The following is a 12,965-nucleotide window of genomic DNA, read 5'->3' as shown; positions in this document are numbered from 1 at the left end:
TTACAGATTAGTAATATGACCCATTTTAGACTCTACTAAAGATAGCTTATTTGTCTTTTTTTATAAAAAGGATGTTAAAAATTGCCTCTGGTATCAAGATCAGGAAACAAAGGAGAGTACAGAATCTGGCCAGTCCCAGAACTCAGATGTGGCTAACTTGTCAGAAATTGTATCTAAACAATGAGATTGTTATGTTTAATAAATCTATAGATGAGGTAAGAGGAAAATGTCTGAAGCTGGTGGGCAGGTTCACAGGCATGAGGATGGTCCTTGATTTGTTACTTTCTTGAAACTTGGTTTGTGGCAATTTGTTAGAGTACTCTTAGTAGCTTCCCCTGAGTAGGAAGGTTGCAAACCCCCCCCCCCCCAAGACCTAGATGTTCATGAGTATAAATCTGTGTCTCAAAATGAACTAAAAAAAAGGGTATCATAAAGAACTGCAAAGAGAAGAAGTTGTTGAAAGGGATTCCACCGCAACCTACCCTTCTATTGTAACCCCCTGAATCCACCAAAAATATACATATGATGGGTCTCCAAGTATGCAGAAACCTGGACTTCGTCTGTTTTCACTCCTTTTCCATCATGTTCACTGCCTTTCCATGATGCACACTGGACCCTGGTTTGATGTTAGAGAACAAGTTGCAAGCCTGAAGAATTGTTGGGGATGAATGGTGGGCTGAATGATTTGAAAATTTTCCTCATGTTCAGCTCTCTTGTTTCCCAGGATTCTTTAAGCTATAAAGGGCCTCATCTCCTTAAATACCTTTAACTTAGTCTCAACTTCTGTCAACTTTCCATGCCTCCTAGATCATTTTTCATCTTCATCAGGTTGTGTTCCCCCCCCCTCCCAAACGCCCCTTGGGTTGATTTAGGTAGTCATATTTTTCTGCACTGGGAAAAATCTCCCAGGTATGTAGAAACCTTTACCCTGTCTTTGGTTGGCCTGGTTCTACTGCTTTCATGACTGGCACAAGCCATCCGCTTCTACCCTTCTATGTAGATATGTGCTGGTTGCCATGTCAATTTTGATTTCAGTTTAATAACATGTGCCTTTGAAACTCACATCCACATACAAGACTTTCTGAGTGTCATTACAATGTACTCCATCTACTCCTTCTTATCTGTAGTTCATACAGTGGTAAGAAAAAAAGTAAAAATTGTCATAAGGCTGACAACCAAGATAAAGTTAGAGCAAAAAACAGTAATGTGGCTCTGTACTTTGAATGGTTAGTGACTATGCATGAGTAATACAAGCCTGTTCAAAACGTCTTCTGGGTGGGAGAAGAATTTCTAATAGTGATCTGTTTAAGTAAATCATTACCTTGGTCAGTGATTCCCCCCACCCTGCAAGACAATAGAGGACTTTTGAAGAATTCATTGTGCATGCTTAGCACAATATGTTACTGTATATTATTCTCCTGAGAAATGTGACAAGGTTAATGAGGAACAATTACAACACTGGCTTCCTGCTCTTCTGCAGTTTAACTATCCCTATTACCAATGTATGTATCTGTTATCTAGTACTGACACTGCAATGTACTGTGGTCAGGCACTTGAACATGGTGCAATGGCAGTGGTCCAATGATGGGGAAGATGTTTGGCAAGCTCAAACTGAAACATCAGAGTGAATCCATATCACCATGAAGCTTATGAAGGAGGACTTTTTGCTTCCCCCTACTTTAGTGCACTGAGCCTCCTGAAATTCCATTCCTTGGAGTCAAGGGACCCTCAGGAACAGTATGGGATACTAGATGACTGTCTACAGTGGCCGGGGGGAATCAGCAAAATTTTGCTTGCCTCTTCTGGCACAGGAAATGCTGCTACACTGGTATAAGTGCCATTATAATGCCTTTGAATCCCACCTATTATTCGTGAAGTCAGTTTGCTAGCTATGACAAGTAGGGCCATGAAGATATGAAAAGATGTAGTGTTGGTGTTGATCAACTCACTGCATCTCTTTGATCATGTTCTCTTTGATGTTAAGAATAGCTGAGAAACTGCTACGGGCTTGCACCAATGCTATTGTCATTGACAGAGAGAATGTAAAAAAATGGACAAATCAATGTTAAAGATACTTATGCATCATGTGCTAATAAAAACACATTGTGGTGGATGGGGGTTATCTTTTGCACTGTGTACTTTTGACACGTTTGTTTCACATATTAAGCAACAATGTGCAGTTCGGCAATCATATTTATGACTATTATACAGCATCAACAATAGGTGAAAAAACTGCAGTGAAATGCAACCAGATCTACAGGTTCAGGATGGACAAAAGGAAATACTACTTTACACAGAGAGTGATTAAAATGTGGAATCTGTGGCTAGAGGATGTAGTAATGGCTACAGAAATAAACAGTTTTAAAGGGGGATTAGACAGATTCATGGAGGATAAATCTACCAACCTCTACTAGCTATGGTGGCTGAGGGGAATCTCCACATTCAGAGGCACTAAGTCTCTGAATCCCAGAGCCAGGAGGCAACATCAGGGGAAGGCCTCAGCCTCTATGTCATCATTGGCCGTCCAGAGGAACTGGTTGGTCACTGTGTGAGACAGGATGCTGGACTAGACGGACTACTGGTCTGATCTTCTTATGTTCTGTATCAGGTGACATATGGTTCATGACAGCATGAGAACCATCACTAATAAAACTGCTTTCCTCAAAAATACGAACAAGTCAGTGTTTATAAAATAGTTGGTATCTTGCATGAGTAATGCTGGTTTTCATGTTGAGTAGGCAGATGATAATGCTGATGTCCTTGAGACTGTTTATCATGGTCATCATGTGGCTATAGTTGGTAAGGATATAGACTGATTTGCATTGTTAGTAATACGGGCATATCTGAAACAAGAAACATTCCTTTTAAAGCCTAGACAAGCCAACCTGCCATATCGCATTCATAGCTATGAGCATTACAAATTGGAATAGGAGTCATGTGTTCCCATAGTCCTTTTCACATGCTGGGTATGATATGACATCACCAGTATTCCTTCAAGCAATACAGAGTGGGGTTGGAGCTCTCTAATGGGCACTTAACACCAATACAACATGAAAGCAGCTTTCTTGTAAGAAATTTGAATTATTGTGGCTGCATCTCTATATGCATAGCCTGTGGTTACTAACACTATTTTAAAAAAGTGAACAGGAAAAGGAGGAAGGACTTTTGAGTGCCAAGCATGTCTTATCTGTCTCTCCTAACGGGTCTTCTGCCCAGCTCCAGGCTATGACCCTCTGGCTGAAGGACAAGAGCCCTCTGGCTCATGCCCAAGGGCTTGTGCCTCTGACCACTCCCAGGTCTTAAGTACCTGTGAACAAAGAGAACCCACTCAGTAAGATGGTATTCAGCTGAAGCTTGCTAACAGGATCTTTCCTAACTCCTTTCCTGCCGTGTTTGAATTGCCTTGGCAAGTCATTCAGAAATGCAAATAATGTAGAAATGACAACTCTGACAACGGTGACTTGGTTGAAACAACAAGAAATAGTCTCCTGGTAATAGGTGTGTGAAAAGCGAGATCTACTAGATCGACATTAACAGTGAGTCTGGTTGAAACAAGCAACAGAAAATCAGCTGAAAGTCTCCCTTGAACTAAATGAGAATGTAAAAAAACAAGAGCAGACAGCAGAGAATTTGAAGGAAGTGGATGCCAACACTAAGAAGCTTAAAAAACAAATGCAGGAAAAAAAGAGGAACTCTGATGAAGCGCAACTTTTACAACTTCAAATGGAAAAAGCAAGCTACATTCTGAGATTCCAGGGAATTCCTGAGATTAAAGGGGAGAATCTCAAACAGACTTTGGCTGATGCTTTGGGGCTGGTAGAAGATTTAAAAGCGGATTTCCTTATAAGCGAAATGGATGTGATCTATAGGTCATATTTAGAATTTATAAAGAAAAATAATCTGCCCAGGGAAGTGGTGGTGAGATTCTTCAGAAGACAAGTGAGGGATCAGATCCTAAAGGCAACAAGTGGAACTACCCTTAAAATCGATGGTAAAGAGATAAAAGTCTTAAAAGGCATTCCCTTTGAAATACGGAAAAAGAGGAATAAATACAGAGATTTGGTGGTGTATCTTCAGAAGAATAGCATCTCTTACAAATGGATTTTACCTGAAGGACTATTCTTCAAATTTAAAGACAAGAAAGAAAAAATTGACTCTGTTTTGAAAGCACAAGAGTTTCTGTGACAACAAAAGGAACCAGCAAAAGAAGAAGATGACGATAAGGAAAGTGGTGAAGAATCACCTGCTGGAGAGGGTTCGGACTCGGAATTAGGAGCGGCGGCCCCCAAAGAAGGATATAAATTGAGCGAAAGAAGATATAAAAAATGAGTTGCTGATTATCTCTGAAGTCTGTTTAAATCTTTTTATTAACCTGTCTTTTGTATTGAGCCTTGCTAAATCAAATTATCTGGGCTTGACATATATAAGCAACAAATATTAATTCACTGGCGATGTAGTTTAACTATATATACTAGAAGCTATTATATTGTAACAAGTACAGTACCTTCACCTCTTGGGGTTTTAGTAGTTTTGCTATACTTTCTCCCATAGTTTGTAGTTTTCCCATCCCCTTTCTTATTTGTAGTTTGGGGAAAAATAAAAATGTTTATAAAAAAAAGAAAAGAAATAGTCTCCTGGCACCTGCACTTGAGACATGCCTTGGTTAGGCCCAGCCAGAAAGCATGAGAGGTGTAGTTCCTGTGGTCCCTGACATTCCTGGTAGGAATGCTGCCCGGAATGGCATATTTCATGATTCCTGGCAGCTCTAAATGTTGTATGGCAGCTCCTGGCAATTAATAAGATTCTTTCACTGACTGAAAGGCCTCCCACTACCATGTAAGGCAAAGGATGAGGGTATGCACACAAACACACATGAAGCTGCCTTATACTGAATCAGACCCTTGGTCCATCAAAGTCTACTGAGATTGGCATTGCCTCTCCAGAGTCTCAGGCAAAGGTCTAACTACTGCCTTGTCCTTTTAACTGGAGATTCCAGGGATTGAACCTGGGAACTTCTGCATGCCAAGGAGGGGCTCTGCCACTGAGCCACGGCCCCTCCCCAAGGTAGAAGACATTTCTATTCTCTGAGGCTTATGCTTAATTTGTGCTTAGATCTTTGTTCAAGCCAGAGACCAAGCTGGAACTTTAGCAAGGCATCTGGCTATCTTTCACATTTCAAACAGGTCAGTAGTATAGATCACAGTGTTTCTCTAGGTGCAAGGCCTCTTGCTCATGGAACTCAACTTTCTTTGCTCCCTACTTCCACAGCAGTCTGAAATGCCTCCTGAAATTCTGTTCCTGTAGGTTTCCTCCCAGGCACAAGACTGGGAAGTTAATATTTCATACTGCTGAAGGAATAAGTTATGCTCTGTGTGGAAGATCTTGAACACCCAGAAATACTATGCTGGATTCAACTCTACATCTTCTGGTCAGCCATACTGAGGCACAGGAGCTGCCTTACAGCTTCTTGATAGGTACAGGGTGAAAATAGAAACTAGAGGCAAGAAAGACAGGAGTTGGGAAGAGAAGGGAGCAAGCAGCAGCCTTGTAGATGTGAGGGCTGAAGATTCAGCTTGCAGGCATTGTGAAATGAGCTGGCGTTGGGTGAACTGAGCAGTGAATTGCCTGGGGCAAAGAAGAGAGGAACAGGGAGGCTCTGAGGGGTGGTTTATTTTTAAGCTTTAGCAAAGAAACAAGAATTGTAGTAGCAATGGCAGCTAAGAAGGGTATTTGGGAGTGATGGATGCAAGATTATTAAAGTGTCGTGTCTTGTATGTGATGATTTTATTAATATGTTGGTCTGCTGCTTTTAACCCATCCTTGTTATATCAGGATAGCTGAATTCTTACACCTGACTGGCAATGTAGAAATCCTAGAGCGAAAATGTATGTTTCTGCCTTTCTCCCTCGCTCCTGAAATGTTCAGTCAGTTGACACAGGATTTTTCTAGACATACGTCAGTCCCTCTTTGCTCCATGTCATCTTAATTTAAAGACAATCACTGACCCATGACATCTGTAAACTGAGCTTTAACGCAGAGGGGAAATGGGGAATGGCTTGCCTGAGCTGAGGGCTAATCTTGCCTATCCTGGAAAGTCATTTTAATGGCATGCATTGCAACAACTGCTGGCTATGTCAACTTCATCAATAAGATAAGGCATGTGGGTGGCTTCTCTAGATACAACATTTTGCCCGCAGAATGAAGTGCTGAGAGTACAACCGGAACACCCTGCCTTATTAGGTATGTTTCTGTATTTTTCTAGAAATCAACAGAAGGTAGGCAAGCCAAATCCATTTATGGATTTGACCTACAAAGTATATCAGGATCAGACTTATTGCCATCAGAAAAACATTACCAATAGAAAGTTGATTCTATTTAATAAGGTAAAAGTCCATGGTGGGGTGAATTTAACAGTTGTCCAGATGTGGTACATATATAGTCCGGAGATACGTTTCGTATGCCACATGGCATTTAATCAGGAGATGAACCATAACACGGATTTCATTTAAAGATTAACCTCTGCTGGCAAAAAATGAGATGGAAATTGTTCAGCCTTTGCATCAAAAGTAGATTGGTATTTAAAAAACACAAAACAGATTTATGTCATGATCCTGTTAATGCAACTGGATATGAAACAGCTGCTCCAAAGGGATAATGGAAAGAGTTTGGCTTATCGGTGGTTGAGTTCTGCCCCACAGTATGGGGAATCTAGGTTTTGTTCCTTGCTTCCATGCACTTATGCAGTGCTGCTATTTGAATATGAGAGTCAAAATTATTTAGTGCCAGTGAACATGGATGTAATAAACCTTTTTTGAGACTTTTTGCACATGTGTCTACCTTAACATGGCCATGTTGGATCAGGCCAATGGCCCATCCAGTCCATCACTCAGTGGCCAAAAACCAGGTGCCATGAGGAGGTCCACCAACCCTCCCACTGTTGCCTCACAAGCACCAGGTATACAGAGCATCACTGCCCCAGACAGAATGTTCTATCTATCGGTAAAAGTAAAGGTTCCCTTGCTCGAAAACCAGTCGAGACCGACTCTAGGGTTGCGGTGTTCATCTCCGTTTCAAAGCCGAAGAGCCAGCGCTGTCCGAAGCATTTCCGTGGTCATGTGGCCGGCATGACTAAACACCAAGGTGCACGGAACACTATTACCTTCCCACTGAAGTGTTACCTATTTATCTACTTGCAATTTCTTGCTTTCAAACTGCTAGGTTGGCAGGAGCTGGAACTAGAGATGGGAGCTCACTCCGTCATGCGGCACTCTGTCATGCGGTTTCGAACTGCTGAACTACCGACCTTCCACAGCCTGCAGTTCACCGTCTTAACCACTTGAGCCACCACAGCTCCTTGTATTACCCATACTTTATGGCAAATAGCCACTGATGGATCTCTGCTCCATATGTTTATCCAATCCCTTCCAGAAGCTGTCTGGGCTTGTAGCCACCACCACTCCTTGTGGCAGTGAAGTCCATGTGTTAATTACTCTTTGGGTGAAGAAATAGTTTCTTTTATCTGTTCTAAACCTACTGCTCATTAATTTCATTGAGTGCCCACGAGTTCTTGTACTGTGAAAAAGGGAGAAAAGTACTTCCCAAGACAAGATAAACACACCCATGTCTATAGAAACTGTAAACTGTTTGGCAAAAAAATAATATGTAAGTTGGCCCTTGTGTGATATTCTGAGGTAAATTTTGGGGGGATCAGGAGAACTGTGGAACAAAAATTGACTGCACCAGAGAAAGAAATATACCTTTCTTTTTCTTCAGGCCTTGCAAGACGTAACCATGCAGATGTAGGTGCTCAGCCTGTAGCTCCAGGATTGTCATTTGCCTCATGGTCAAGCTGGTACAGATCTCTCCCACTTTACCATCAGTAAACAGTTTGCCACTGCTGCCACTATCACCCTGTCTCGCATAAATAGTGCCATACATATATGCTTAAGATCACAAGGAACTAAGATCACTATAGTAACGAAGATCCTACCATTCTCCTACTGTCTTGGTTCTCAAATGTGAAGACAGCATTTGATTCAACCTCCTTGGGGAGGCTAAGGAGGCAGAAGCAACAACAGAATAAAATTAAAAAGGGGCAAAAAGCCCGGAAGAACTGGAAGAAGAGGAAAATGCTTGTTTAAGCCACAGCAAAGGTGGCAAGACATTATCGCTAGGACTTCTGAATATTAAAGGTGTTACCCGCTTGTTATATCAGGCCACATGTTAAGAGATGTGTGAAAAGCAGGCCTGCATTGATCATGTGTTCCCATTACTGCTTTTCCATTTTATGTTCCTAGTAAATTTTTCAGTGCAATCATAAGCAGAGTTGCTAACCTTCTCAGCCCTGAGTGTCGTACTGTTTAGGGTTACACTGTTGGTTTAAGGGTATCACCAAGTCTCCCATGATGAAATTATTTAGGTCAGTGAGTACTTACAGTTTAATGACTTGTTTTTTTATTTGTCACGTTGTTTTAATCAAAAGCCACCTTGAGCAGGGTTCTGAAGAGGGGACATGGAAATATCCTAAATAAATATACCAGAAAACCTGGAAGCTACTCTGCATGCGTTTTGATTGAGAGTCATTTATATCTAACTTAAAGTTAACAGAATACTGTAGATATGGAGATAATCTCTGATATTTCTGTAAGTGAAAGCCATGACAAGGGAAGTGGTATTAAAGTCTGGCATTGTTTATGCTTAGGGAAGGTTTGCTATTTTTTTCTCCTCTTGTCCTAATGAAGTTTGTTTTCTGAGCCAGTTCTACAGTTAGTCCATGTTGATGGTAGATGTTTGGGGCATCATGAAAGGGCAGCAAATTATCTACGACAGATCCAGTTTGCTACTAGTTGAACTTTACTCAACAGCAAGGATCCTTCCCCTAATGTAAGAGTCTGTTCTTCTGATAATTAGCTTCTTCTGTCAGGGGGATATTCTTTGCATTGGAGGAAAGCACCCCACCACGACCACCATTAGCTGAACAGATCCATGTGATCCAGTCCTCTGTGTGTGGGGGCTTTTAAAACGTTTTTCTGCCTTAGGCCAACAAATTTTGTTTCTAAGTCTCATGAGAAGGACTGTTACTCCATAGCAAAGCTCATGTTTTGCATGCACGCTTTCTGAGGCCCAGGATCTCCATTAAAAGGATCTCAAGCAGTGAGACAAACCTTTCTTTGTCTCAGATCCTAACAAAGTATGATTAGTCAGAATAGACAACATTGAACTAGATGGAGCAGTGGTGTAAGGCAGATCCCTATCTCCGCCCACTGAGATCCAGGTTAAGAAATTATTTCCTTGAATATTAATGTTCATTGTTGTAGATATCATCATCTCCCCATTGGAGAGCTACAATGTTCACCTAACAAACCAGGACACTTTAATAGACACCTGTGGTAACATTCTGTTCTTCTCTTCAGTCCTATTGCTATAGGTATCGATGTGCAGCTCGAAGCCAAAACACTCCTGACAGCTCAGCTTCCAACCTGGGGTTCCGCTGTGCTGCCGACACTCTGCCTGACTATTGAAAGGAATAAAGCTGGCAGCGACAGAGGAATGAAGAATGTCACCAAAGGGTGCGCTGGGGAGAGGATGCAGCTTACATCGTGAACATGCCTTATACTGGAAACTTTTTTTAAAAAGAGAGGACAGTGATTCTGAAAAAAAATCAGCTGCCAACTTTCTTCTGTAACATCTTTCTGAAGAAAATGGGCCGGATTTCTTCTTTGTGCATAAGGAAATCAAACTTTACTACCCTGGATATTTAATTACTTTACACTGAAATCAGTGCACAAACTCAACAAAATGATGACCTTTAAACAAAAAAATAAGGAAGGCGAGAGAGGGGGTCCTACAGAAATCATACAAGTTTGAGGTGATTTTATAGGAGCTATTAGTAAGTAACATCAGAGTATGATTCTTTTTTAATTAAACATGTGGAAAATCATAAGTGACAAAAAAAGAGACAATCATGGTCCTTGCAAAGCAAATGAGCCACATTTAATGGCTCGATTTCTGTGGCCTTAAGTGTAATGAACTCTTTCTGGTCTGGAACCTGCACTTTAAAATATATTTTTTAACTCGGTCTCTGTAAATATCTGTGAATATTTATTTATGTGTTTTGGTTTGGATTTATGTGTGAAGTGTGGTCAAATTGCTTCAGACTTATAGCAACCCTATGAATCAATGCCCTCCAACAAATCCTTAGGTCTTGCAAACTGAGGGCTGTGGCTTCCTTTATAGACTCAATCCATCTCATGTTGGGTGTTCCTCTTTTCTTGCTGCCTTCAGCTTTTCCCAGCATTTATATAAACTGATGTTATGATCTCCTATTCTTGGGGTTTTAGTTATTAGTGGTTTTCTTTCCTTTCTCCCTAATGTAGTTACTCCCTCCTAATTTTTTGTTGTAGTTTGTATTGTATGCAATAAAAAATCCCCCCCGGGGGGCCCCCCCCCCAAAAAAAAGGAATAGAAAATCTTGAATAATTTCAATTTCTTCATTGTCAACCTTGAAGTTGTACAGTTCCCCAGTAGTCATTACATTTTTCTTCTTGATGTTCAGCTGTAATCCTTCTTTGGCACTTCTGCTTTAACCCTCATCAGGAGTCATTTCAAGTCTTCACTATTTTCTGGCAATAATGTGGTATCATCTGCATATCTCAAATTGTTAATGTTCCTTCAACCAGTTTTCTCTCCACCTTCATCTAAATCTAATCCATCTTTCTTTAGGCTACGTTCTGCATATAGATTGCAGAGATGGGTTTGGATAGTGCCTCTTTTTCTGTCAGTATTATAGGTTGTGCAGCTCACCAGAAGCCTTCATCTGAATGAGTTGTAATTTCCTGTGACACTGGAAGGAGCAGGCTGTTTAGCCTGAGGGGATTACATTCCTAGTATATAAAGAAAGAAATGTGAAACTATTTTATTTTCAGACACAGAGTCCTGAGACTAACTATAATATTCACATTAGGAAGATGTGCATGAACAATTTGTGTAATAGTCCCAGAACAAAGTTTGAGTCCAGTGGCACCTTTAAGACCAACAAAGTTTTATTCAAAGTGGAAGCTTCCCTTGTGCAAACCACACTTCTTCAGACAAATGGAATAAGATCTCCTCAAGGGTTACTTACAGGAAAAAAAGAGGGTAGGGGGCAGCCATTAGGAAGGGCCACAAAGAGCCCAGATGCATATGCAGAGCTGAAATTGGATCAGGTGGCCAGTGAGAGCAATGGATAGCAGCAAATTAGCATGTAAATGCAAGAGTTAACAAAAAGATGTAAGATGTGGTCAAACTTCAACCGCTTTTATGAAATGTCATAAAATGTTGACATCTTTGGGTGATGGAAGAATCAAGGAAGGAGAGGCATGCATGGAGCATTTCAGTCTAATACAGGGATAGGCAGGATGGGAAGGGGAAGGAAGCAGTATGTTCACATCATTTTTTTCCTTTTATTTTTGGGATCCTTTGTGGTTTTCTGAGTTGTAATGATCTCTTTACCTTAACTGTTTGACAGAAATCTGACTCAGTGGGTTTTAAACTAACTAGACCCAATCTTTATTTCAATAGCTATATTGCGAGTTCATGGTTCTAAGAAATTATGAATTATTTGTAAATGTAATTTAGGCATAGGAGGCAGGATTATAACAGAACAGATTTCTTTATTTACCTCCTTAGCAATGTTTAAGACTTGTGTTTAACAGTATCTGCCATTCAGATGTTATAGCAACAATGCAGTCTCACAGCTTTCTGCTGACAAAGCCTTTACTTTTTCAGAGAATTAGTGTTACAGAGGGGTTTAAATGCAAGTTAATACAACTCCCTTCAGAGCTTTAAACCCCTTTCAACCCGGATTGACAACTGTTTCAGTCTGGCAAAATATGACAGCTTCAACTTTTCAGGAGCTATTTAAATCAGCCAGAGCCCATCGTCACAGCAGTCCAATCTACTTCCTTCAGAAGATAGACTTACTCTGGAGTAAGATCACTTTCCTGCTGTAAAATTAATCAACTAACTAGTCAGTTGTACTTGTACCAGTCTTCTAGCCCACTGATCCCCTCAGCAATCAGACCCTTTATTTCCAGAACAACTGCTGGATTCTGCAAGTGACTCTCAGTTTCCCTCTGACTAGACATTGCTATGGCTGTGCACATTCAAAACTCAGTGACAGGGAATTCTTACATGGCCCAAATAAGGGCAGCACAACCACCTGTCTGTTATGTGAGTCTACATAAGAAGAGCCCTGATGGATTAGACCACTGGTCCATCTAGTTCAGCATTCTGTTTCACACAGTGGCCAACCAGGTGCCCTAGTCTTTAGCAAACACCATCGGTGCATATTAGGTTTCTCCTTATTCACAAATGTAGTTCTCAGTATTCTACACTTGCTACCAGTCAATGGCTTGGATTCTGTGAATCATTTCTGCTAAAGGAAGAGATTTGCATCAACAGAATGGATTTTCTCGTCCTTTGCCTTCCTACTGCAGTACCCCTTGAAATGCTGTTCCGTGAGGAGAAGGGACTCTTAGGAACAACCCAAGTGAGAAGTTGGAGGCATATAGCAGGAAGGTGGAAGTCACTGAAAAGCAGAATTTTTCTTATTGGAAATCAACTGTCAGTCTTTGAATACTGAGATTCTCCACTGGTCCAGGAGTGGGCCAGTCCTCACACTGGGGATTGGCTCCTCCTCCTGGTGCAGGGCCGGTCTTGATGATTGATCCAGCTGAGGGAGAGGGCTATCCCTCTGGACTGGCCCAGTTTTTCCAATCCTGCTGTGGGAGCAGGACAGGCTTGACGGCACTCTCATGAGCACAGCAACCCAGAGCAGAAGAAGAAGCAGCAGAAGGCACTCGGGCTACGGTCGGCAGCAGAGGATTGTCAGCTAGGTCTATGTCTAGCCCTGGCTGCCATGGGAGTGGGGTGACTCTGGAATGTTAAGTTTCTATTCTGCTGTGTCTTCTGTGTTTCTATTATCT

The 12,965-nt window shown here is 41.3% G+C and overlaps 1 protein-coding gene across 1 annotated transcript in view; it reads left to right on the top strand.

The window, feature by feature from the left end:
• SUMF1 (sulfatase modifying factor 1) overlaps nt 1-10,192 on the top strand; it is a 106,993-nt gene extending 96,801 nt beyond the window's left edge. The window contains exon 9 of the mRNA XM_015424019.1: nt 9,414-10,192. Within this exon, the coding sequence (XP_015279505.1) occupies nt 9,414-9,521 (108 nt within the window). The 3' untranslated portion in view covers nt 9,522-10,192. The remainder of the gene's footprint in view (nt 1-9,413) is intronic.
• Nucleotides 10,193-12,965: the final 2,773 nt, after the last annotated feature.

This window comes from Gekko japonicus, unplaced genomic scaffold (assembly GCF_001447785.1).
Source record: "Gekko japonicus isolate JY-2015 unplaced genomic scaffold, Gekko_japonicus_V1.1 scaffold2376, whole genome shotgun sequence".
Lineage (NCBI taxonomy): Eukaryota > Metazoa > Chordata > Lepidosauria > Squamata > Gekkonidae > Gekko > Gekko japonicus.
The sequence above is the reverse complement of the archived record's forward strand: the minus strand, read 5'-3'. Positions and strand labels throughout refer to the sequence as shown.